At 43.7% G+C, this 27,878-nt stretch overlaps 1 protein-coding gene across 1 annotated transcript in view; it reads left to right on the top strand.

Moving 5' to 3' along the window:
- Window positions 1-27,878, top strand: part of LOC139387298 (calsyntenin-2-like) — a 278,601-nt gene that overhangs the window by 205,685 nt on the left and 45,038 nt on the right. Inside the window, exons 5-8 of the mRNA XM_071133412.1 lie at window positions 7,874-8,023; window positions 12,748-12,933; window positions 14,545-14,802; window positions 15,814-15,935. Of these exons, the coding sequence (XP_070989513.1) occupies window positions 7,874-8,023; window positions 12,748-12,933; window positions 14,545-14,802; window positions 15,814-15,935 (716 nt within the window). The remainder of the gene's footprint in view (window positions 1-7,873; window positions 8,024-12,747; window positions 12,934-14,544; window positions 14,803-15,813; window positions 15,936-27,878) is intronic.

The raw sequence follows: 27,878 nt of genomic DNA, 5'->3' as shown, positions 1-27,878 counted from the left end.
TAGCTCTGGACTGAGGGGTAGCTCTGGACTGAGGGGTAGCTCTGGACTGAGGGGTAGCTCGGGACTGAGAGGTAGCTCGGGACTGAGAGGTAGCTCGGGACTGAGAGATTGCTCAGGCTGGTTGACGGCTCTGGCAGCTTCTGGCTGACTGACGGCTCTGGCAGATCCTGGCTGAATGGCGGCTCTGGCGGATCCTGGCTGAATGGCGGCTCTGGCGGATCCTGGCTGACTGGCGGATCCTGGCTGACTGGCGGATCCTGGCTGACTGGCGGATCCTGGCTGACTGGCGGATCCTGGCTGACTGGCGGCTCTGGCGGATCCTGGCTGACTGGCGGCTCTGGCGGATCCTGGCTGACTGGCGGCTCTGGCGGATCCTGGCTGACTGGCGGCTCTGGCGGATCCTGGCTGACTGGCGGCTCTGGCGGATCCTGTCTGACTGGCGGCTCTGGCGGATCCTGGCTGACTGGCGGCTCTGGCGGATCCTGGCTGACTGGCGACTCTGGCGGTTCCTGGCTGACTGGCGACTCTGGTGGTTCCTGGCTGACTGGCGGCTCTGGCGGATCCTGGCTGACTGGCGGCTCTGGCGGATCCTGGCTGACTGGCGGATCCTGGCTGACTGGCGACTCTGGCGGTTCCTGGCTGACTGGCGACTCTGGTGGTTCCTGGCTGACTGCCGGCTCTGGCGGCTCCTTGCAGACTGGCGGCTCAGGACAGACGGGAGACTCTAGCAGCTCTGGACAGACGGGAGACTCTAGCAGCTCTGGACAGACGGGAGACTCTAGCAGCTCTGGACAGGCGGGAGACTGGCGGGAGACAGGCGGGAGATCACACCCTGACCAAACAAAACATATAAACATACAAAGCAAACTATGGTCAGGGCGTGACATCACGTCTAGTTATGTGATCTAGTGGTGGGAAGCATTCTGTTCTTCAACATTGTGTTGGGTGTAATTACATTGATATAACTAGTGTACAATGGATAAGCAACAATGGGTGTGACAGAAGCAGTCACTACAGGTGTGATCAAGCCTTACAGTGCATCAAAGTTGCCTGAAGCTGAATGAAAAAGTGTTATGCCCTGACCAGTTATTCAGAAGAAAATCCTCTGCTATTGTCTAATTTATAAAATTTAACTTACCAGTGTGGACCCAAAACAAACACATTCTACACATTTACAAACTACCTGTTTAAAGAGTTATAATAACCATGATGTTCTTTTGTTACTAAAGCTTATACATCTAATAACCTGACAATGATCCACATCATATGTGTAGACCAATCATGTGTGTTATGTAGCAAAACACAACTATCCTTTTTTTAGGTTGCAAACCAGTGATATGAATCACTGTTGATCCGTCCTGTATCACGTTTCAGGAGAAGACCCAGATGCAGACAGTGTCGAAGTAACAAAAGTGTATTACTAGAACAGGGGGCAGGCAAAATGACAGGTCAAGGGCAGGCAGAGGTCAGTAATCCAGATCAGAGTCCATAAGGTACAGAACGGCAGGCAGAGGTCAATAAACCAGGGTGGCGTGACAAGGTACAGAACGGCAGGCAGGGTCAGGGCAGACAGAATGGTCAAAACCGGGAAAACTAGAAAACAGGAACTTGAAAAGACAGGAGCATGGGGAAAAACGCTGGTAGGCTTGACTAACAAAACAAAGAAGACTGAACCCAAGTTAGGGGTTATATGTCAGACTCTCCTACTCTCCACTTTGCCCAACATGTTATACCCCAGACGTTGTCTATAAACCCTTTGTAAGGTGCTATAACTTGTATCATCATTATTATAGGGATGTGAAACCCATAATCGAATGGCTTAGACTGAGAATTTTTCACTGCCAGCGGAAAAGAGGTATTCATAGACTTTATCATCCTACGCTTCCGAATATATTACTCGCTAATGTTCAATAAAGTAGACGAGATCAGGGTGAGGATCTCCTTCCATAGAGCCATCAAGGATTGTAACATACTCTGTTTCACGGAATCATGGCTCTCTCTGGATATACTGTCCCTGTCCATACAGCCAGCTGGGTTCTCAGTAATTCGCGCAGACAGGAATAAAGACCTCTCCGGGAAGAAGGGCGTGGTATGTTTCATGATTAACCACTCATGGTGTGATTGTGATAACGTACAGAAACTCAAGTCCTTTTGTTCACCCGACCTAGAATACCTCATAATCAAATGCTGACCGTATTACCTCCCAAGAGAATTCTCTTCGGTTATAGTCACAGCCGTGTATATTCCCCCTCAAGCCGATACCACAACGACCCTCAAGGAACTACACTACTCAGGAAACCACATATCCTGAGGCCACATTTATTGCAGCTGGGGATTTTAACAAAGCAAATTTGAGGAAAACGCTACCAAAGTTCTGCCAACACATTCACTGTAGTACTAGCGCTGGGAAAACACTTGATCACTGCTATTCCCTCTTCCTGGATGCCTACAAGGCCATCCCCTGCCCTCCCTTCGGCAAATTAGATCACGACCACTTCCGCAGTGGCGACGATCAGTGGACGAGGCCATCCACTGCTTTCCACTCCTGTGAGTATCGCTGGCTCAGTGATGTTAGGCCCAGGGTTGAGTTGCACATCCCCGGATAGCAGGAAGGTAGTGAACAGGTAGTTTAACCGTTTCCGATAAATGTTGGACTTGTGTTTGTTACTCCTTACTACTGAAGCGGTTCAGTGGAATAGGGAGTGAGGTAGACTTAGGTAGACGTAGGCCATTATTCAGAACATTATGGTATGCTGTGCACTATCCGCTCCCGTGGAACGGTGAACCAATGTGTTTGGTGTTGGTATTCTCCGGCAGTAGATTGATTGTGTCATCCCAGCAAGGACCCACTGAGACTATCAGTAGAGCAGCTACATAACTGACAATCGTGGCAATGCACTGGAGACTAAATGCATAATTGCCCTTTAAATCTTTGCATGAGTTAATTAGCTGGGGTTGGCTTACACTTGATGTTTTAGATAAAATAACAGCATCTGTAGGAGAAGCGGCACCTGTCGCACCACCCTCCCTTCCGTCTGCCATCTTCCACATCATGTAACAAGGTAACTATCAATCTGTGTCTGGAACTAGATTAGCATCCGTTACCAAAAACGCAGGACTTGTTCACAAAGCTGACCATCTCCATTGGGTTGAGGTCAGGTGATTGCGGAGACCAGGTCATCTGATGCAGCACTCCATCACTCTCCTTCATGGTCAAATAGCCCTTACACTCCCTGTGTTTGGGTCATTGTCCTGTTGAAAAACAAATGATAGTCCCACAAAGTGCAAACCTGATGGGATGACGTATCGCTGCAGAATGCTGTGTTAGCCATGCTGGGGAAGTGTGCCTTGAATTCTAAGTAAATCACTGACAGTGGTCACCAGCAAAGCACCCCCACACCATCACTCCTCCTCCTCCATGCTTCATGGTGAGAACCACACATGCGGAGATCATCCGTTCATCTAATCTGCGGCTCACAAAGGCATGGCGGTTGGAACCAAAAATCTCAAATTTGGACTCATTAAACCAAAGGACAGATTTCAACTGGTCTAATGTCCATTTCTCGTGTTTCTTGGCCCAAGCAAGTCTCTTCTTATTGGTGTCCTGTAATAGTGGTTTCTTTGCAGAAATTCGACCATGAAGGCCTGATTCACGCAATCTCCTCTGAACAGTTGATGTTGAGATGTGTCTGTTACTTGAAATCTGTGAAGCATTTATTTGGGGTGAAATCTGAGGTGCAGTTAATTGCTGGTTTCTGAAGGCTGGTAACTCTGGATCTTCCCTTCCTGTGGCGGTCCTCGAGAGAGCCAGCTTCATCATAGTGATTAATGCTTTTTGCGATTGCACTTGATGAAGCTTTCAAAGTTCTTGACATTTTCCTCCCATTGCCAACAAAGGGTATATAACAAAGTATTGAGATAAACTTTTGTTATTGACCAAATACTTATTTTCCACCATAATTTGCAAATAAATTCATAAAAAATCCTACAATGTGATTTTCTGTATTTTTTCCCCTCATTTTGTCTGTCATAGTTGAAGTGTACCTATGATGAAAATTACAGGCCTCTCTCATCTTTTTAAGTGGGAGAACTTTCACAATTGGTGGCTGACTAAATACTTTTTTTGCCCCACTGTATGTGTTATTTCCTAGTTTTGATGTCTTCACTATTATTCTACAATGTATAAAATAGTACAAATAAAGAAAAACCCTTGAATGAGTAGGTGTGTCCAAACGTTTGACTTGTACTGTAACTTGGATCATTGTTATAGGGCTGTGAAACCCTGAGCATTTCTCACTGGAAATTGCTGCTGACATTGAACATAGCTTAGGGTTAGGTTATTTAATTAATGTCAGACTTTCCCATGCCACTGTTCCCAACCCCGTATACACCATAGGTTGTAAATAAACCATTTGTCAGCTGATAACTTCTCATAACTTCTATCATTATTATTGGGCTGTGAAACCCATAGCCAAATGGCTTCTCACCATTTATTCACAGAGAGCAATTTCTGTTTTTAACAGGTAGTGTCCATTTATTTACAGTAGTGTGTTGATTAATTATTGCTTTCTTCAGTGGAAATACAGAATATGTATAAAAATGCCAAATGTACCAAAAGCTAAATCAAACAGAGATGTATGACTATTTAACCATGTTAATCATTACTGAGACATACAAACACTTAGCCAGTTAAAGATCATGAATACATGTCAACTAGATACAAATATTTGATAAAAAAAGAATTCATACAAAATGCCAAGAGTTGACTATAACATGAGTACAAACAAAGTGAGAGTGTGTAAGTGTTTGTGAGCGTGTGTGTGTGTGTGTGTGTATTCTGGAAAAAGTGAAGCCTTGTATTAAATGCATTATGAAGAAAATTGTGTAATGTAAGCTCCACAAAATATGAAATGCGTTGTGAAAATTGTGTAGGCCTACTGTTGCCTACACAACAAGATGGCCTTTCTGACTGCAAGTGCACCAGTATCCCAAATTAATAATTGAAAACAAGCAGTTTTGGAATTAATAAAACATTTTTTTTAAACATAAGTACTATTATATTAGAATTATTTCGGTGACAACCTGGTTAATTAACAATATTGGGTTGTTAACACATTTTTTTATTTTTTAAAGAAAAAAGGCAGTGTTGAACACCATTACCCATCATGCATTGCTCTAATAACTTTCAAAAGATTGTTCCGAAGTTTGTCCCCAAAAAATGTATTTTCCTATGAATGGAGTTGCACAAAAATGTATGTCGTTTCACATTAATTAAGCCACACAAAAACACACCACATCTGCTGAGATACTTTTTGTACATACAGTGGCATGCGAAAGTATTCACCCCCTTGGCATTCTTCCTATTTTGTTGCCTTACAAACTGGAATTAAAGTTGATTTTGGAGGGGTTTGTATCATTAGATTTACACAACATACCTACCACTTTTAAGATGCAAAATATTTTTTATTGTGAAACAAACAAGAAATAAGACAAGAAAAACAGAGAACTTGAGCGTGCATAACTATTCACCCCCCACCCGAAGGTCAATACTTTGTACAACCACCTTTTGCAGCAATTACAGCTGCAAGCCTCTTGGGGTATGTCTCTGTAAGCTTGGCACATCTAGCCACTGGGATTTTTGACCATTCTTCAAGGCAAAACTGCTCCAGCTCCTTCAAGTTGGTGTACAGCAATCTTTAAATCATAATCCAATTAAGAATCTGTGGTGAAGTCTGGGCTTTGACTAGGCCATTCCAAGACATTTAAATGTTTCCCCTTAAACGACTCGAGTGTTGCTTTAGCAGTATGCTTAGGGCCATTGTCCTGCTGGAAGGTGAACCTCTGTCCCAGTCTCAAATCTCTGGAAGACTGAAACAGGTTTTCCTTAAGAATATCCCTGTATTTAGCGCCATCTATCATTCCTTCAATTCTGACCAGTTTCCCAGTCCCTGCTGATGAAAAACATCCCACAGCATGACGCTGCCACCACGCTGCCACCACTATACCACTATGGGGATGGTGTTCTCGGGGTGATGTAGGTGTTGGGCCCTCTCTTGGCAGGTTTGTTGTGATGCCATATTCATTCAATTTTTTTAATAATGGATTTAATGGTGCTCCGTGGGATATTCAAAGTGAATTATATTTTTTTATAACCCAACCCTGATCTGTATTTCTCCACAACTTTGTCCCTGACCTGTTTGGAGAGCTCCTTGGTCTTCATAGTGCCTTTTGCTTGGTGGTGACCCTTGCTTAGTGGTGTTGCAGACTCTGGGGCCTTTCAAAACAGGTGTAAATATACTGAGATCATGTGACAGATCATGTGACACTTAGATTGCACACAGGTGGACTTTATTTAACTAATTATGTTACTTCTGAAGGTAATTGGTTGCACCAGGTCTTATTTAGGGGCTTCATAACAAAGGGAGTGAATACATAAGCACGTACCACTTTTCCTTTATTTTTTAATTTATTTTTTAAACAAGTAATTTGGACTATTTTATGAATGTCCATTACATGAAATCCAAATAAAAATCAATTTAATTTACAGGTTGTAATGCAACAAAATAGAAAAAACGCCAAAGGGGGTGAATACTTTTGCAAGGCACTGTATTTGCACGAATTGAGTGTGAGATTGTGTTGCAATGGGAGATGAGGCTGGGACTGGAGCTCCATCATTTAAGTGGGGACTCAGGGACTGAGGCCTGCTAGCTGTCACTGGTGATGTCTCATTTGTAACTTACCCTAGCTGGGTTATGTTCTATCATGGTGTGAGATGTATCACAGCTACAGTAAATGTATCGCATTTAATCAAAGACAAACAATGCCACCCCTCAGAGCCTGTTTCCTCTCTAGGTTTTCAGAGGGAGTTTTTCCTAGCCACCGTGCTTCTACATCTGCGTTGTTTGCTATTTGGCATTTTAGGATGGGTTTCTGTAGGAGCACTTTGTGATTGCTGATGTAAAAAGGGCTTTATAAATACATTTGATTGATTGAGCTCTCCCTAAGGTGTCATTTAGGGTAGAATCCACACGACTCAATTCTTTTGCCTTAATCGTGCATTGTTGTCAATGGGAGATTTCCCGCAAAATAATGAGTTATGCCTGCTCATCTTAAGTTGGGGTTCAGCCCGTAGAGACCAGTGCAACCACCACAGCTATTGCAGTCTTCATTGAAACCCTTAGCACTCTGATTGCTTGTATGGGACTACATCTGAATAAAGGCTTCCTTTTGATTCACTGCATGGCATTAATCTCCACAATCAGCACTAACAATGTACCACTCCACTAACTCTCCGACCCAGATTCACAGTAGTAAGTGAGAGACTGAGATGTCCTCCTTTTTGAGGGTACATCATCTTCATAGGGTCCATCTGGGAGTGGAGCTGTCCAGGTTTGAGGGCTCACACCGCTCCTGACCTCCTCTCCTCTCCTTGACAGCTGCAGAGCTGCCTCCAGGGCAAGATTCATGAATAAATGCCAACCAGCATCAGCATCAGCATCAGGACCATAGAGATACAACTATAGAGAGGCTGATGTCATAGGACCTCGAACCATAGAGCACTAGAGAGGAACTATCTCTATGATCCAGACACTGACATAGTCTCAGACAACCAAACTGGCTGTAGAGGTTGCCAGCTAGTCGAGCAAAATAGCCTCCGTTTAGGGAAGGTGGGAAAACAAAGGCTAACACACTTAGATGTTAGAGTGTGATGAGGATATTAATTTGGATAGGAGAGCAACTCACTGAAATCGATGAACATTACATTAACTGAATTGATTTACAGACGATAGCAGTGAGTTGAATTGTCTTGAGTGCATCCCTCACGCTTGTGATGTTTGTTTTTTTAACCTTAATTTCTCCTCTCCCTCATTAGGCAACATCAGAAACACGGAGCGACTGAGCTACGACAAGCAGCTGCGCTACAAGATCATGGTGACCGCCTTCGACTGCGGCCAAAAGAGGGCGACGGAGAGTGTGGCGGTGCACATCGATGTCAAGCCCGTCTGCAAACCTGGCTGGCAAGGTCAGTGGCATCACAGAGGAAGACTCTGTTCACACTGCAAAGATCTAAGTTGCAGATCGCAAAAGTTACTAACAGGTTGCTAAGCATTCAATAAGTAGTTTGGCTTCCCCAAAGTTAGAGGCTACCACACTGTAGCAGAAATCAATTTACTCCTCACAAAATGGCCGCCAGCATGACTCAGGGTACTTGCTTGCAGCACTATCAGTGTCTCTGCGTTTCTCCTTGCACTGTTCTTTTCTCCCTCTGAGAAAGAGGAGCTCTCATCATCCCTATCACACTCCTTGCTCTGGATCGTACAGTCCTCCTCGATTCTGTTTACCCGAGCAATCCAGGTCAGGGGCCCCTGTGGAGAAGGGAAGAGGGGTATACAGCATATCCCGTTTTAGAATAAAGCCCCAAGAGGGAAGAAAACATTGTTTAAGGAAAGCCGGTGGAACTTGACTGGATCTTGTCTCGTACCACTGTAGCAGTCACACAGTTAAAGCCTTCACAAGCGGACAGGGTCCCCCACTGCTTCCCTGTCAAAGACGTCATTAAGCCACTTCACGAGAAGAAAGGCTGGGAAGACGCCTTCATCTAATTACAATAAATCTCTCCTTTCCTTAAAGGTTGAGTCCGCATTGGCAAAGTTCTCCCCAGCGCCTTTGTTATTGTTTTGGTATTGTTGATGAAACGAAGGTTGAGGAGCGTCAGGCAGTGTGGTTAATTAATGAATTTTTTAAAACGGTACATATTCTGTTGTTCTGTCACACGTGCATTGTGATGTCCGGGGGGGGGGGGGGGGGGGGGGACTGTTAGTTGTTTGCAGTTTGTTGTTGTAATATCCCAAACGGACGTGGCAGTTACACCAATTAAGGATTTTAGATTTAAAGACAGTGTGTGATTCCTCTTGCTGGAAATGTAGCTTGAAATGGGGCCAGAGTTTTTCCATTACCTGAATGAAGGCTCACACAGTAGTGGGGGGGGGGTAGCTTGATACTAAAGGGCAGCTCTCCATGAGACACTCACTGTAAATGTCACCCTCAAATAGAGCTATATCTAATAGTCCTCAAAGTCATGGCAACAGACGGTACATACAGCTGCAAAGTACTGTACAGAAAAGTGTGGCAATCCCACAATCTTTTTGTTTTAAGAGAGACATTGGTCGTACCCTTCAGACCAATAAGAAGCATGAACATGTTATACTCACAAGAAGCTCATAAATGTTGCATAATGGGCCGTAATGTGTAATAATTCCAGCCATAATCCCACATAGGCTAGTAGCCATTCATCTTGGCATATATAATCATAAATACAAGATGTAATAAGGCGTTAACATATTATGCCCATGACTTACATGACTATATATTCCATCAAGTCATTTATTTGACCTTGTAACCGGATAATGAAATGTATTGGAGTATGATTTGTGTCATTGAACAGAAAAGCCTTGTGTAATTGAATAGAAAAGCCTTGTGTAATTGAATAGAAAAGCCTTGTGTAATTGAATAGAAAGTCTATTGAAATTATAGCTCTATTTGAAATCGTGCATGCAAGATTTCTATGGTCTTCAAGACAACACCAACACAGTATATGTTCATTACCAGGTTAGATAGATAGACAGACGGACGGACGGACAGACATATAGATAATTGTATTGTCCTCCAAAAGAGAAAACTATACTGAACAAAAATATAAACACAACATGTAAAGTGTTGGTCCCGTGTTTCATGTGCTGAAATACATTTTCCCTATGCACAAAAAGCTTATTTCTCCCCAAAATGTGTACAAATTTGTTTACATCCCTTTTAGTGAGCATTTCTCCTTTGCCAAGATAATTCATCCACCTGACAGGTGTGGCATGTCAAGAAGCTGATTAAACAGCATGATCATTACACAGGTGCACCTTGTGCTGGGGACAATAAAAGGCCCCTCTAAAATGTGCAGTTTTGTCACACAACACAATGTCTCAAGTTTTGAGGGAGCGTGCAATTCTCATGCTGACTGCAGGAATGTCCAACACAGCTGTTGCCAGAGAATTTAATGTTTATTTCTCTACCATACATCGCCATTTTAGAAATTTGGGCAGTTTGTCCAACCGACCTCACAACTGCAGTCCACGTCAGCCCAGGACCTCCACATCCGGTTTCTTCACCTGCGGGATCATCTGAGGGATGTGTGTGTGTGTGGGGGGGGGGGGGGGGGGGGGGGGGGGGGGGGGGGGGGGGGATATTCCTGTCAGTTATTAAGCCCTTTTGTGGGAAGAAAAACAAATTTTAATTGATTGGGCCTGGCTCCCCCGTGCGTGGGCCTGGTTCCCAAATGGCTGTGCCCATTGCCCAGTGAAATCCATAAATTAAAGCCTCATTTATTTGTTTCAATCGACTGATTTCCTTCTATGAACTGTAATTCGGTCGAATCTTTGAAATTGTTGCATGTGGCGTTTATAGTTTTGTTCAGTATACAACATGAGTATAACTCTTAATTAAAATTACAGGTGAAATCCTGTACCTTTTCTGTGCTAGCCTTCTAACAACATCCTTTCTCTGTCTGGCTCTCCCTGGGCATGTCATTTCTCTGTCTGCCTCTCCCTGGGCATGTCATTTCTCTGTCTGCCTCTCCCTGGGCATGTCATTTCTCTCTCTGAGTGTTTGGCCTAGACTATATGACGGAAGACTCGACAGCTGTCAACTCTCCTCTCTAAACACAGCAATAAAATGGCTATAACTGCCCCTTAGACTATAAAGAAGGCCTGGTGCGGACCACAGATACATATGGAGGTTAATCGAAATGTAAAACGAGCGACAAAGATGACAGACGAAGCCGAGGGGAGGTGAGGCCTTCCTGCACTGGAGCTGTCAGGTTCCTTGAGCTTCTAATTCGCCTCTTGCACTCTACGTTTTCCGCCATCTCTCTCATCCTTTCTCTCTTACTACATCTACCTTTCTCTCGCCCTCTCTGTTCCGTTCTCTCCATCTCTCTCATCCTTTCTCTCTTACTACATCTACCTTTCTCTCGCCCTCTCTGTTCCGTTTTCCGCCATCTCTCTCATCCTTTCTCTCTTACTACATCTACCTTTCTCTTGCCCTCTCTGTTCCGTTCTCTCCATCTCTCTCATCCTTTCTCTCTTACTACATCTACCTTTCTCTCGCCCTCTCTGTTCCGTTCTCCCCATCTCTCTCATCCTTTCTCTCTTACTACATCTACCTTTCTCTCGCCCTCTCTGTTCCGTTCTCTCCATCTCTCTCATCCTTTCTCTCTTACTACATCTACCTTTCTCTCGCCCTCTCTGTTCCGTTCTCTCCATCTCTCTCATCCTTTCTCTCTTACTACATCTACCTTTCTCTCGCCCTCTCTGTTCCATTCTCTCCATCTCTCTCATCCTTTCTCTCTTACTACATCTACCTTTCTCTCGCCCTCTCTGTTCCGTTCTCTCCATCTCTCATCCTCTCTCTTACTACATCTACCTTTCTCTCGCCCTCTCTGTTCCGTTCTCTCCATCTCTCTGGTCATTATGCCACCTATCGTGGCAGATCCTTCTAGCCACCCATCCCATTTTTGCATTTTCATGCCATTTCCTGGCAATCTGGCATATCACTTTGGTCTGGTATAGAACCATCAACATCCCTCTAGACTTCTTCTGACGATTGCCTCAGCACTTAAAGCGGCTTATTTTTTTAATTTTACTTCCCCACTCTTCTTATTCTACTGTTTCACTTATTTTCGTATTCTATTCCCCCCAGTTCTTATACTCTCATATTGCTGTGTGAAAAGGTCTGGGGGCTCCCTACCTGGTCTATGCATCCTTTTGATACAGACACTCTCTGATTTAATATATTTTACCTGTCGTTAGCTGATCTTGGTCTGCCACTCAATTGTATCGTTATAGAAATACCTGTAAACACAATCTTGTTTGTGACATTATTGGGCAGTGATTCATGTCAAATTAATCCCGTTGTGGTGATGTGTTAGCATGTTCATTAGCATTGAGAGAAAAGTTGATCATTGTAGCATTATAGCATTAGCTACAGGAGAAACATTCCACTGAGTAGCCTAACACCTGATTTCATTTAAACTCAGAATGGTCAGCCTTTCTTTCTTTTTGTGTCAGATAAGGGTTATTGGTTTGATATGGAAGACCATGATAGCAGACCCTGTTCATACGTGTTGCCAACACTCAATTGTGTGACATGGATTAGCAAGCACAGTGGGTTAGCAGTTAGCATAGTGTAGCCTCCTGTGTCAGAACCTCACTTCCCCTTAAGCTTCTTGGTGTGTAAAGTCATCTGTCACCTGTTTAGCTTTAGTGAGGAGTGCTCCGTGACGCCTTCAAATTCAGAGGCTGGCTCTGGTATTCAGTGGAACCCTTTTCCTCTGTAGCATTGGCTCTGTGCTGGAGCTAGCCTGGCTATAGTAGTGAAAGATGCTGTAGGATAAAATATGCTGAGCTGAAAACAGGCTAAGGGTCTGACCTTCACCCAAAGTGAAATACCAAACATGCAAATGGTGAATAATACAACAGTGGGAGAGCCTGGCCAGTGGCTGAAAGCATTTATCGTTTCTAGGTGATTATTTGTATTTCTTAGTACTGTTTCAGAAGTAATGAAATGTTCTATTTAGAAATGTTTGTATCTACAGTAGCGCAATAGTGATCAAGCCATTTTTGGCATCTGAATTACTAAGCATTAGGAAAAATACATGTTCTATTGGGAATAATAAACTATATATTTCTCCTGTTCTCCCAGGCTGGAACAAACGAATGGACTATGAGCCCGGAACAGGAAGCAAGCAACTGTTTCCCAAGATGCACCTTGAGACTTGTGACGGCCCGCTGTCGGCGGTGAGAGCCATGGTGGAGCTGCAGACCAGCCACATTGGGAAGGGCTGCGACCGAGAGACCTACTCTGAGAAGTCCCTACAGAAACTCTGTGGTAAGCCACAAGGGAAAGAGAGAAAATAAAATAATAAAATGTTCTAATAACATTTGTTCAGTTGCACATTGTGTAATGCGTTAATTACACTTATGACTTGTGATGTCATAGAGACAATTGGGTGTGTTGTTTCTATTTCACTCAACTCATTAATGGTTGTAACTACTCTAAATTCTAATGTTTTGTCACGTTGAGTCATTTCATTGTAATTTGTAAATCTACAGGTAGGCGGCAGGTAGCCGCGGTTAAGAGCGTTGAGTCAGTAACTGAAAGGTCGCTGGTTTGAATCCCTGTGCTGACTAAGTGAAAAATCTGTCTGTGCCCTTGAGCAAGGCACTTAACCCTAACTTCTCTCTCCTCACGATCACAGTGAAAATCCTGCTCTATAAGAGCATATGCTAAATGAAATGGCTATATTTGATCAACCTTATGAATCATTGTTATTAATAATTCTGTGAGGAAATCTCAAGTGAACATTTTCATTGTGAAGAGTTGAAAATGTGAACGGTCCCATATTTTCTATATATTTCTTCCTTGGATTTTATTTCCTGTTGTGAAAAACTGAAGCGTGATATGGTTGGTTTAAAAAAATGTATATGCAGCAATAACAGTTTATTGTTCGACTCGAGCCTAAGTCTTGTGTTTGAGTAATGGCTACACATGCATACTTGATATGTTCATTTGGATGCAGAAGTCTTTCCCTACTCCTTTAGTATGCAACGTTTGCAAGCCAGGAGCTTTTCCAAAGCTCCATAATCGCTATCTAATATGCAACAAAACAAATTGTAATAGCAACATTGATTTCTGTGAGAGTACAAATACCGGTACACATAAATAGAGAACGCACAGAGATTGCTCAAGAGGGCCACCATGTTATTTTCTAGTATCCACTTTAAAGATAATTGAATTTGGTCAACAACATCCTACCGTTCAATTTGAAAAATTTGTAAAAAAAAATGTTTTATTTCCTAAGCAGAGAATGGTTGGAATTTTGAATAATTCATAGCTTTCATGGTCAGACGTGGGCTGGTCAATACAAAAATAATATGAAAAGAAGGCAGGGGTCACGGATTTGACAAGGCCTTCTGAAAACTGTGCAGAGTGAGAGTATGAGACTGAATCTCATCAACTTCTCTCTCCTCCTGATCACAGTAAAAGTCCTGACACAGTTTTAAAGAGGCCTGGGTGTGGATTTATGCGTCCCTATCGATTGACAGGCTTGAATGTGGCATAGTTTTAAAAGAGCTGGCCTGTTTCTTCAAAGGGGTGGGTCGGGGTGTGGATTTCGGGGACAGAAACAAGTGTCTTAACATACAGGGCCATTCATCGCTCGTTAGATTCATACTGTCAACTCTTGTGTGACATGGAGAGGGTGATGCTGTGGTGAGAAATAGACAGATGTCAAATACCTTTCCCATTGAAGACTGTTCTGCAACAGTTCAGCATCTTATCTCCCGTACGACACCCTGCATGGACATTGTGGGATTAGAGGTTTTTAGGTATCTTCCAACTCAAACGTTACAAGTATCAGTCTCCTTTCAACCTTTGTGTCACTTTTCGTGTGTCAAAATGTCACCCACGGACTGTTCTCATTTTTAATTGGTCCTCCAGGTGCGGCGTCTGGCAGCACGGACCTCCTCCCCGCCCCCAGCGCTTCCACCAATTGGACGGCCTCGCTGCTGACAGACAGTGGGCGGGATAGCGACCTCATCTTCCGCTTCGACGGGCGGCAGGCGTCCAACGTGCCGGAGCGGGTGGTTCCACAGAACCTGACTGACCAGTTCACCATCGCCACGTGGATGAAGCATGGGCCCAGCCCCGGTCTGAGGGCTGAGAAGGAGACCTTGCTCTGCAACTCTGACAAGACCGGTGAGACCAGGAAGGGGTTCATTTGTGGGATTTGATCCATCCTAGTTCATTGTTAATCAAAGCATGATTTTATGGTGGTGCGGTGGTGGAGCTATTGCCCAAATTGAGGCTATTTATCTTCTGTCACAAGATTTTAAGAGAGAATCAAAGCAATAGCCACTATTCCAGCTACTATTTATTGTTCAATGTAATGTGTAAGAAAGGAGCTTCCAATGTGAAGACAGTTGGCGCCCAACGTGGAACATAAGGAACATTTTTGTGCCCAATCTGGAGTGGAGGTGGCGTAGTCGCGTAAATCCAGTGGTTGTTTTGTCATCTGTCGACCACTTCTAGTTTCAGAGTCAGACTAAGTGGAGCTGTGAAGGTGTGACTGGAGACAGGCGGCCTGACAGGCTCTTATTGATTCCATCGAGCTCTCCTCTCACACTGAGCGAAAAGGAGAGTCCATCAATATGCACGGCCAAAACAGCCCTGTGTGTAACCCCAGCGGCTCCAAGGAAAAGCACAGGGGGGGGGGGTTTATGATGAAAAGTGCCACCATGAGAGAAAAGCTGTGAAGTCACACACCTCATTAGCGTCCCGCAGGGCCTTTCACAATGTCACAATGGCACAGGGAGCTTGTGACATTTATTGAGCTGCCTCGTGAAGTGGCAGGGTTTAATTCAAAGTGGCACACGTCAATAGCATTTACAGGACATTTTGCACCAATAAGCTCCTTTGTCCATAATGACAGATATAATTTCAGATACCACTTTAGCAGAGCATTTGTATAACATCATTTATTTTCACTCTTAACTGTGGAAAATAGCTTTTTTGGTTGAATATCTTGAAATATTCATTTTATTTTATGCAGTGTACCGTCTAGAATGTCTATGTTTTTCTGTGAATGAGAATAGAGGATATCTCTATTCTGTTCTGGCTAGATAAGGAAGTTAACATAACTCAAACGTTTATGAATGTTATAAGCCTGTAATTGCCAGTTTTCTGTAACATACCCATATCCTTCTACAGAGATGAACCGGCACCACTACTCCCTGTACGTCCACAACTGCCGTCTGGTTTTCCTGCTCAGGAGAGACTTCACCCAGGTTGACACCTTCCGCCCTGCAGAGTTCCACTGGAAACTGGAGCAGGTGAGCTGACCTATGACCTCTGACTTTTGACCCAGGAGAACCTCCACTGTTCCATTGTCTATACTAGCATACTACTTAGAATTAGAGCCGGAGCCAGAACGAACGGGATGGAGGGGCATTTGATTTTCATAGGGGGCACGTTTTTTCCCCACTGGACCTCCTATGTGGATATATTGGACACTTTAATTTGTTTATATATATTGTTACAACTATGAAACAGAAAGCATTGGTGTTGGAACCATCAAGACGCACGGTCAGCAAGATGCATGGTCAAATGGTGACAACATGTGTGCCTGATAATAGTGAAAATCATCACAAAAGAAATAAATGGCATAGTGAATAGAAATGTTAATATGACAGCAGTCAAAAAGTCCATTGTCAGTTGGGGCATGCCCATGTCACATAGCGTAAACAACGAAAGCAGTTGAGTTGCGTTTGCCTATTTTTTGTTTCTTGCTTGAGATGTAGGACCTACTCTCTCAGTGAGGACATTTTGTGCAGATAATAGCCCGTGGAATTCTCACCAGCTTGTTCTATTCCAAACGGTGACGTCCTCTCTCCGGTCTCACCGTTCCATTTGGTGGTGGCGTGGGCACCTGCTCACTGCTCACAGTTCTGTCTTTTTTTGCACTTAGGCCTCGGAGGTATAGGTTCAGGTTGAGGCTCAGAATCAGATGAATACTCATCGGCGATGTCATCCTGATTCATTTCTTCCCCACCATCTGAGCCGTTTTCATTCAGATTTTGTAGCAACACTAACGCAGCATCCATTGGTCTTGGTCTTCTTGCCATTGTAAATTACTCACGCTCTCACCGTGTACTACAAGTAGGCCAGAGTAGACTGATAACAGAGTACATAACATTTTGACATTAGAATTAGAGTCAATCAATGCAATAGAATGGCCCGCACTGTTCTTGATTCGCAATTGGTGATTACATAATTATGCATCATTTGTTTCCCCTTGCTCATCAACTCATCCATTCTCCCTCATCATACTTTATTTATTTAATCTGTTATTGTATGTGTGAAATTAGTTTCGGTATAGTTTAGGTTCACTTTCGAGGCAATTATCAGGGTGGGCACGGCATCTGTCGTCAACTATTGGGAGGAGGGGTGCAGGCCCTGCTGTCGAGAGAAGGAGGGGCAACGGGGAAAACCATTAAAAAAATGACCTTCCCTCGTATAAGCTAAACAAGCTAAACACCTTCTTCGCCCGCTTTGAGGATAACACAGTGCAACTGACACGGCCCGCTACCAAGGACTGTGGGCTCTCCTTCTCCGTGACCCGAAGTGAGTAAGACATTTAAGCATGTTAACCTTCGCAGGGCTGCCGGCCCAGATGGCATCCCTAGCTGGCTGGTATGTTCACGGACATGTTCAATCTCTCCCTATCCCAGTCTGCTGTCCCACATGCATCAAGATGGCCACCATTGTTCCTATACCCAAGAAAGCAAAGGTAACTGAACTAAATGACCCCGTAGCACTCACTTCTGTCATCATGAAGTGCTTTGAGAGACTAGTCAAGGATCATATCACCTACACCTTACCTGTCACCTTAGACCCACTTCAATTTGCTTACCGGCCCAATAGATCGACAGACGATGCAATCCCCATCGCACTGCATACTGCCCTATCCCATCTGGACAAGAGGAATACCTATGTAAGAATGCTGTTGATTGACTATAGCTCAGCATTCAACACCATAGTACCCTCCAAGCTCATCATTAAGCTTGAGGCCCTGGGTCTGAACTCCATCCTGTGCATCTGGGTCCTGGACTTCCTGATGGGCCGCCCCCAGGTGGTGAAGGTAGGAAACACATCAGTGACAAACTGAAATGGTTCACTCACACAGACAGTGTGATGAAGAAGGCACAATAATGCCTCTTCAACCTCAGGCTGAAGAAATTTGGCTTGGCACCTAAAAGCCTCACAAACTTTTACCGATGCACAATTGAGATGGGTTTTCCTCAATTCTATGGGCTTTCCTCTGACACCGCCTATTATATAGGTCCTGGATGGCAGGAAGTTTGGCTCCAGTAATGTACTGGGCCATATGCACTACCCTCTGTAGCGCCTTACGGTCAGATGCCGAGCAGTTGCCATACCAGGTGGTGATGCAACCGGTCAGGATGGTCTCGATGGTGCAGCTGTAGAACCTTTTGAGGATCTGTGGACCAATGCCAAATCTTTTCAGTCTGCTAAGGGGGAAAAGGTTTTGTATTTCCCTCTTCACGACTGTCTTGGTATGTTAGAATTATGATCGTTTGTTGGTGATGTGTACAATTAGGAACTTGTAACTCTCGACCCGCTCCACTACAGCCCCGTCGATGTTAATGGGGGTCTGTTCAGCCCGCTTTTTCCAGTAGTCCATGATCATCTCCGTTGTCTTGCTCACATTGAGGGAGAGGTTGTTGTCCTGGCACCACACTGCCAGTTGTCTGACCTCCTCCCTATAGGCCTACCATTGTTGTTGGTGATCAGACCTACCACTGTTGTGTGGTCAGCAAACTTAATGATGGTGTTGGAGTCGTGTTTGGCCACGCAGTCATGGGTGAACAGGGAGTACAGGAGGGGACTAAGTACACACCCCTGAGGGGCCCCCGTGTTAAGGATCAGCGTGGCAGTCGCGTTGTTGCCTACTCTTACCACCTGGGGGCGATCCGTCAGGAAGTCCCGGATCCAGTTCCAGAGTGAGGTGTTTAGTCCCAGGATCCTTAGCTTAGTGATGAGCTTTGTGGGTACTATGGTGTTGAACGCTGAGCTGTAGTCAATGAACAGCATTCTCACATAGGTGCTCCTTTAGTCCAGGTGTGAAAGGGCAGTGTGTAGTGCGATTGAGATTGCGTCATCTGTGGATCTGTTGGGGCGGTATGCCAATTGGAGTGGGTCTAGGGTGTCTGGGAGGATGCTGTTGATGTGAGCCATGACCAAAGCACTTCATGGCTACCGATGTGAATGCTACGGGGCGGTAATCCTTTAGGCAGGTTACCTTCGTTTCCTTGGGCACAGGGACTATGGTGGTCTGCTTGAAACATGTAGGTATTACAGACTCGGTCATGGCGAGGTGTCAAAAGGTGTCAAACTGTCAAGTGAAGTCACTTGACAGTTTGTCCGTGCATGCTTTGAGTACACGTCCTGGTAATCCGTCTGGCTCTGCGGCTTAGTGAATGTTGACCAGTTTAAAAGGTTTTGGTTTTGGTCTACCGAGAGCATTATCACACAGTCATCCAGAACAGCTGGTGCTCTCGTGTATGCTTCAGTGTTGCTTGCCTCGAAGCGAGCATAAAAGGATAAAAGGCTTTTAGCTCATCTGGTAGGCTCGCGTCACTGGTCAGCTCTCGTCTGGGTTTCCCTTTGTAGTCCTTAATAGTTTTTTAAGCCCTGCCACATCTGACGAGCATCAGAGCCGGTGTAGTAGGATTCAATCTTAATCCTGTATTGCCGCTTTGCTTGTTTGATGGTTAGTCTGAGGGCATAGCGGGATTTCTTATTAGGGTCCGGATTAGTCTCCCGCTCCTTGAAAGCGGCAGCTCAGGCCTTTAGCTCGATGTGGATGTTGCCTGTAATCCATGGTTTCTGGTTGGGATATGTACGTACGGTCGCTGTGGGGCGATGTCATGGTGTACTCCTCAATGCCATTGGATGAATCCCGGGACATATTCCAGTCTGTGCTAGCAAAACAGTCATGGAGTGTAACATCCACGTCATCTGACCACTTGCATATTGAGCGAGTCACTGATACTTCCTGCCTTCGTTTTTGCTTGTAAGCAGGAATCAGGAGGATAGAATTATGGCCAGATTTGCCAAATGTAGGGCGGAGGAGAGCTTTGTATGCATCTCTGTGTGTGGAGTAAAGGTGGTCTGGGATTTATTTTCCTCTGGTTGCACATGTGACATGCTGGTAAAAATTTGGTAAAACTGATTAAAGTTTGCCTACATTAAAGTCCCCGGCCACTAGGAGCGCCTTTTCTTGTTGAGCATTTTCTTCTTTGCTTATGGCCTTATAGAGTTGGTTGAGAGCGGTCTTAGTGCCAGCTTCATTCTGTGGTGGTAAATAGATGGCTACGAGTAATATAGAGAGAACTCTCTCGGTAGATAGTGTGGTCTACAGCTTATCTTAAGGTACTCTACCTCAGTCAAACAATACCTTGAGAATTATTTAATATTAGACATTGCGCACCAACTCATTGAGAAATAGACACAGCCCCACCTATCTTCTTACCAGAGGTAGCTGCTCTGTCCTGCCGGTACATGGAAAATCCCGCCAGCTCTATATTATCCGTATCGTCGTTCAGCCACGTCTCGGTGAAACATAAGATATTACAGTTTTTAATGTCCCGTTGGTAGGATAATCTTAATCGTAGGTCATCAATTTTATTTTCCAATGATTGCACGTTAGCAAGAAGAACAGATGGCAGTGGGAGTTTACTTGCTCGCCTACGGATTCTCAGAAGGCAGACCGATCTGGGACCCCATTTCCTGCGTCTTTTCAAATTACAGGGATCTGTGCCTGTTCCAGTGAAAGCAGTAGTTTCTTCCAGTCCGCGGTGAGTAATCGCTGTTCTGATGTCCAGAAGTTATTTTCGGTCATAGAGACGGTAGCAGCAACATTATGTACAAAATAAGTATAAAAATAAGTTACACAAAAAGCAAAAAAAACTAACAAAATAGCACAATTGGTTGGGAGAATGTAAAACGTCAGACATGTTCTTCGGCGCCACTGCCTGTTCACCCCGCTATCATCCAGAAGATGAGGTCAGTAAAGGTGCATCAAAGCTGGGACCGAGAGACTGAAAAACAGCTTTTATCTCAAGGCCATGAGATTGTATCTTAGTTTATGCCGCTCTGACATTGCTCGTCCATATATTTATATATTCTTAATTCCATTATTTTACTTAGACTTGTGTGTATTGGGTATATGTTGTGAAATTGATAGATATTATTTGTTAGATATTACTGCACTCTCAGAGCTAGAAACACAAGCATTTCTCTACACCCGCAATAACATCTGCTAAATACGTGTATGTGACCAATACAATTTTATTTTATTTGAGAACCAGTTCTGTATGTGATATTAAGGTTCTAACAACGCCAGTGTGTATTATAGACTTATTTAGGAAAAGTCAAGGACGGAGGGGGGCTTGACTTTAAAAATGGCAGAGTAATAAAAAAAAAATCATTCATGAGCTGTCCAAATGACTGCTTTAACTGTGAGCATGTATTAGACAACCTTTTAATGTGACATGAACACAACCAGTTATGATGTTTCCATCTGATTGCAAAACAAATCACTTCAAAAAAGTAGGTTATCTTCGCACGTTAGTCGAAAATAGCATCCGGTCGACCGAAACAGTGCCCTTTTGTCTTACAATATGTAGCCCCACGTATCTGATGCGGTCTGGCAAGAAAAGAGAATGTCATACTCTTTTAGTCCAGACAGCAATGAGCTACATTGGCTACACATACTGAGACAGTGATGTTTCGCTTGCTCGGATGCTTTATCTGACAATGACAATTTCTGTCGGCGCGCGTCTCGGTTAAATAAATTAGGAATAGGCCCCCGAGAGACACAAAGGTCTAAAGCACTGCATCGCCGTGCTGAGGCACCACTACAGCCTGGGGTTCGAACCCATAACCAGGAGTCCCATTAGGGCGATGCGTAAATGACCCAGCGTTCTCTGGCTTAGGGGAGGGTTTGGCCAGGTCATCATGTTCTAGAGACTCCTTGTGGCGGTCTGGACGCCTGCAAGCTGCCTTCGGTCATTAGTGGTGTGGCTGGCTTCTGAGTTAAGCCAGCATTATGTCATGAAGCAGCGCGGCCTGGTGGGTCGTGTTTCAGTGGACGCATGTCTCGATCCCTCGCGAGCCCGTTGCGGAGTTGCAGCGATGAGACAAGATCGCAACTTCAAATTTGTGAGAAAAATTTTGTAAAATTACCCCAAACATTTGTATTTATTGAAATAGTTATATTTATTATAATTGTCAATATTTTTAGATTTGATTTGGACAGGCAAGGAGGTACAGTAGGGCGGGCCAGGCCCTCTAAGGCCCACCGATAACGTTGGCTCTTCTTAGAATATATGCCTTTTATTATGGTACAGGGCTAGGGGAAGAAATGTGTATTTTTGTTAAACAGTCAATATGTTACCCATTAGACAATGCTGCTTTCTTGCTAATTTAACTTAAGGTTTGAAAGTGAGCAGCTATTATTTTGCTGCTTGGGCAGTATTGTGTTGCTAAATAACTATTCCAGTCATGTCTGTCTCACTGAGTTTTTCCTCAGACAAACAGCAGTAGAGCATTAGCTTTTCTTTGAGAGCCATCTCTCATTGTTTGTATGTACTGTGTTCTAATACCGCCTCTTATCTCCTGCAGTTGTTAGCTCGCTCGCTCTGTGTGTGTGTGTGTGTGTGTGTGTGTGTGTGTGTGTCCGATGGGGCTTGGTTCGGAGTGTTTTTCTCCAGGTGATGGACTATGATTACTGCTGCAGTAAGAGGTCATTGCAGTGGCTCTTCATATCTCGTCATCCTGATTACCTGCGTCCCACTACCTCCACTCCTCTCCCCACAGCATGAGATAAGAGGATAGGAGATACCACACACATGGACAAACACACACACACACACACACACACTGGATAATCTATCCAGAGTAATGGCTCACCTCGTCTTTCTTCTGCGTTTATGTTTCAGAAAGTGATTGAACTAAATTACTGTGAAAGCCATTATTTCAGTACAACACAGCCTATCTGTGTGAAAATGTCAATATGACAGATAACTAACAGTCTTTGATATAGAAAACTAGGTGTAATTTTCTTCAAAGATGAATATACTGTAAATGAATAAAGAACAATTATTTGGCCGTGCTTTGTTGCTGAGGAACCTAAGGTAGGATAATTTACTTGTGTACTTTAGTCAACCATGATAAAAATGTGTCAGGCAAAATTATTGTAGTGGTAGTTTTTTGTTCATTTATTCATTGTGTGCTTTTTTGTCTCTGAAGCGCAGAGGGGCAATTTGGTGGTGTACATTTTCTCTCAGTGTACTCTCTCAATACATAGGTTGCATCCCAATATTCTCTCATTCCTCCTGAAGTGTTCATTCGTTCACTACTCCCCCAACATATCAAAATATTGGAATTGTTTAGACATGGTCTAGAGGGAGTTTCCATATACCATTCATTTCCTTTCAAATCCATGAAGGTAAGTGAACAAGTGCAGATATTGTGACGCAACCATAACCTTCAACTACTTTATATAGACCATATACTAGTGTATTTAAAATGTGTACGAATGTAAACTGTTTACTCCATGACTATACAATTACAGAACAATGAAATGACTCATTTCACAACATGGTCATACAGTATTGTCCTTATGTCCTTAATTACAGTGTTACTGCACAGGTATAAAACCATCTGAAGCAAACAAATAGCTTGCTAGAATATCAGGCTGGTGTAAACTCAAGTTCTGTAGAATGCCCACTGTGTAGTATTAACAGATCAAGTATTCACCTAACATAAGCTACTGTTAGGATGATTCAAGATAAGCCAATGGAAAATCTTGTATCGGCATCGCTCCACCTCCACTCTCCGACTGCCTAATCGTGTAGATATGTATCTTTTCCTAATCGTATAGCTGTGGGACCTGCTGTACAATAATGTATGTGCATACAGAAACGATTAAGAAAAACACTGTAATTAAGTCGAGGTCTCTGGAGTTACTGCACGCCAGGTAGATTATGATTGTGGAAGGTGTGTGTGCGTGCGCGTGTGCGCGTGTGTGTGTGCATGTGTGTGTGTGTGTGTGTGTGTGTGTGTGTGCATGTCCATTTGCGCACCTGTGTCTGCCTGTGAGTCTGTGTGTAGTTTTCCGAGGTTGTACAAGAAACTGAGCATACCACTTTCAGTACTCTATGCAGCACTGTGTCTATGATAGCTAGGCGCCATTGAATTGTTTGCTATAGGTTAAAGGAGGGCAATTTTTCTCCAACCCAATGCTCTTTTCTCCTGTGAGGCTGCTATAACTAAGACAAGGGCATCCAGGTGGAAGACTCAGCTGCTTTGGTAAACAACCTCTCAAGTCAACACAAAGACTCCACAAAACATTTGCCAGGCAAACGGGGGACAGGAGACAAACTGAGGGAGCATGGGGAGAAGGCTACATGCTACATCACTATGCTAACTTTATCTTTAGCTAAAAGAGGGATTTGGATGATATTAGCTCCTGGTTTTAGATGTTCAGAACTTAAAGCCACAACTTTCAACACTTCATATCAAATCGAGCTTTATTTCAGACATGGAATGCAACACCATGTGTTTCACAGGAAAAAACGAATAAAACAATGAAAATAAAAATGGAAAGATTTACTACACAACAAACATAAGAGGATAAAAAACTACTTTCCAGGCTTGTGCGTTTTAGCTAAGCGATCCAACACTTTTTATTCTCTAAGGGGCCTGTCATGTAAGTGTGCATGTTTTCCTATGATATCTCTGTCTTTCTTGTTGCCGACAGTAAACAGAATATGGGGCCCTTGATCATGTGGTACTGTATAGTGCTGTGTCACCATGGGAAGTCTCCATTCCCTTTCTTCTCTCCAAAATGGCCGACAGGATATATATCTTCCATGGGAGTTATTTTTAACATGTTTTAGTCCCATAGTTGAGTTGCTTGGAGTGTAATACTAGGGACATCAAACATTCAGCCTGCTGCAAAGTCCCTATGGAAGCTCTAGTCTAGAGCACCTGGTTAAATTGTGTTAAAGAGCATTTTTAAAGTAGTTAAAGTAGTAAGAAATATATGTAATTGAAGTACATCTTAATTTACTATCATCCTAAACAGAAATATTTCATTATTTTAACCCCTTAAGCTGACAGTCCCAGAAACTGGACACTAGAATTACTTTACTTTAGTAATGTTTACATTACTTATTTTATTGATTTAGTAAGTCAGAAGACAGCAATCCAGACCTTTCTAGGACCATTTAAACACCCTCTGTCGAACAAACTTGTATTTGCCATCCTCTGGTGGTTGGCTGCATCATTACATCGATTTATGTCACTTCACTGCAACGTTACGTTTGTATTTTTATTTACCTTTATTTAACCAGATAGGCCAGTTGAGAACAAGTTCTCATTTACAACTGCGACATGGCCAAGATAAAGCAAAGCAGTGCGACACAAACAACACAGAAATAAACAAACGTACAGTCAATAACACAATAGAAAAATCTATATACAGTGTGTGCAAATTAAGTAAGATTAGGGAGGTAAGGCAATAAATAAGCCATAGTGGAAAAATAATTACAATTTAGCATTAAACACTGGAGTGATAGATGTGCAAAAGATGAATGTGCACGTAGAGATACTGGGGTGCAAAGGAGCAAAAAATAATAATAATAATATGGGGATGAGGTAGTTGGGTGGGTAAATCACAGATGGGCTATGTACAGGTGCAATGTTCTGTAAGCTGCTCTGACAGCTGATGCTTAAAGTTAGTGAGGGAGATATGAGACTCCAACTTCAGTGATTTTTGCAATTCGTTCCAGTCATTGGCAGCAGAGAACTGGAAGGAAAGGTGGCCAAAGGAGGAATTAGCTTTGGGGGTGACCAGTGAAATATACCTGCTGGAGCGCGTGCTAATGGTGGGTGCTGCTATGGTGACCAGTGAGCTTAGATAAGACGGGGCTTTACCTAGCAAAGACTTATAGATGACCTGGAGCCAGTTGGTTTGGAAACAAATATGAAGCGAGGGCCAGCCAACGAGAGCATACAGGTCGCAGTGGTCTGTAGTATATGGGGCTTTGGTGACAAAACGGATGGCACTGTGATAGACTGCATCCAATTTGCTGAGTAGAGTGTTGGAGACTATTTTGTAAATTACATCGCTGAAGTCAAGGATCGGTAGGATAGTCAGTTTTACGAGGGTGTGTTTGACAGCACGAGTGAAGGATGCTTTGTTTGCGAAATAGGAAGCCGATTCTAGATTTAATTTTGGATTGGAGATGCTTAATGTGAGTCTGGAAGGAGAGTTTGCAGTCTAACCAGACACCAAGGTATTTGTAGTTGTCCACATATTCTAAGTCAGAACCGTCCAGAGTAGTGAGGCTAGTCGTGCGGGCAGCGATCGGTTGAAGAGCATGCATTTAGTTTCACTTGCATTTAAGAGCAGTTGGAGGCAACAGAAGGAGAGTTGTATGGCATTGAAGCTCGTCTGGAGGTTAGTTAACACAGTGTCCAAAGAAGGGCCAGAAGTATACAGAATAGTGTCATCTGCGTAGAGGTGAATCACCAGCAGCAAGAGCAACATCATTGATGTGTACAGAGAAAAGAGTCAGCCTGAGAATTGAACCCTGTGGCACCCCAATAGAGACTGCCAGAAGTAGTTGGTGAACCAGGCGAGGCAGTCATTTGAGAAACCAAGGCTGTTGAGTCTGCCGATAAGAATGTGGTGATTGACAGAGTCGAAAGCCTTGGCCAGGTCCATGAAAACGGCTGCACAGTATTGTCTTTAACCGATGGCGGTTTTGATATCGATTAGGACCTTGAGCGTGGCTGAGGTTTACCCATGACCAACTTGGAAACCAGATTGCATAGCGGAGAAGGTATGGTGGGATTCGAAATGGTTGGTGATCTGTTTGTTAACTTGGCTTTCAAAGACCTTAGACAGGCAGGGTAGGATATATATAGGTCTGTAACAGTTTGGGTCTAGAGGTTCTCCCCCCCGCAGCTTTCCAATCTTTGGGGATCTCAGACGATACGAAAGAGAGGAAGAACAGGCTAGTAATAGGGGTTGTAACAATTGCGGTGGATAATTATAGAAAGAGAGGGTCCAGATTGTCTAGCCCAGCTGATTTGTAGGGTCCAGATGTTGGCAGCTCTTTCAGAACATCAGCTATCTGGATTTGGGTGAAGGAAAAATGGGGGAGGCTTGGGCAAGTTGCTGTGGGGGGTGCAGAGCTGTTGACCGGGGTAGGGGTAGCGAGGTGGAAAGCATGGCCAGCCATAGAAAAATGCTTATTGAAATTCTTGATTATCGTGGATTTATCGGTGGTGACAGTGTTTCCTAGCCTCAGTGCAGTGGGCAGCTGGGATGAGGTGCTCTTATTCTCCATGTTCTTTACAGTGTCCCAGAACGTTTTGGTGTTTGTGCTACAGGATGCAAATTTCTGTTTGAAAAAGCTAGCCTTTACTTTCCTAACTGCCTGTGTATATTGGTTGCTAACTTCCTGAAAAGTTGCATATCACGGGGGGCTATTCGATGCTAAGGCAGTACGCCACAGGATGTTTTTGTGCTGGTCAAGGGCAGTCAGGTCTGGAGTGAACCAGGGGCTATATCTGTTCTTAGTTCAACATTTTTTGAACGTCAAAGGGCAGTCATTAGAAAAACTTTATCATGCTCGATTGATTCACTTCACAGACGTGGCATAGCAATCGCTGGACAAGCTGTTTAAAGACATTCACAAATTTAACATCACTAATGTCTTGATATGTTTGGTAAAGTAATAAAGAAGGTGAAATATTTTCAGTAGATGTTCCTAAAACAAATTATAACTATATATGGACATATTATAAAGTATGAAAATGATTATTCAGTCACAATTTACCATAGACATTTCCCCACAGAGATTTTTATTTATTTTTATTTTAGTAAAACTTTTACCCCTTTTTCTCCCCAATTTCGTGGTATCCAATTGGTAGTTACAGTCTTGTCTCATCGCTGCAACTCCCATATGGACTCGGAAGAGGTGAAGATCGAGAGCCAGGCGTCCTCCGAAACACAACCCACCCAAGCCGCACTGCTTTTTGACACAATGCTCACTTAACCTGCACCAATGTGTCAAAGGAAACACTGTGCACCTGGTGACCATGTCAGAGTGCACTGTGCCTTGCCAGCCACAGGAGTCACTAGTGCACGATGGGACAAGGGCATTCATCCCGGC

Source organism: Oncorhynchus clarkii, chromosome 28 (assembly GCF_045791955.1).
Source record: "Oncorhynchus clarkii lewisi isolate Uvic-CL-2024 chromosome 28, UVic_Ocla_1.0, whole genome shotgun sequence".
Lineage (NCBI taxonomy): Eukaryota > Metazoa > Chordata > Actinopteri > Salmoniformes > Salmonidae > Oncorhynchus > Oncorhynchus clarkii.
The sequence above is the reverse complement of the archived record's forward strand: the minus strand, read 5'-3'. Positions and strand labels throughout refer to the sequence as shown.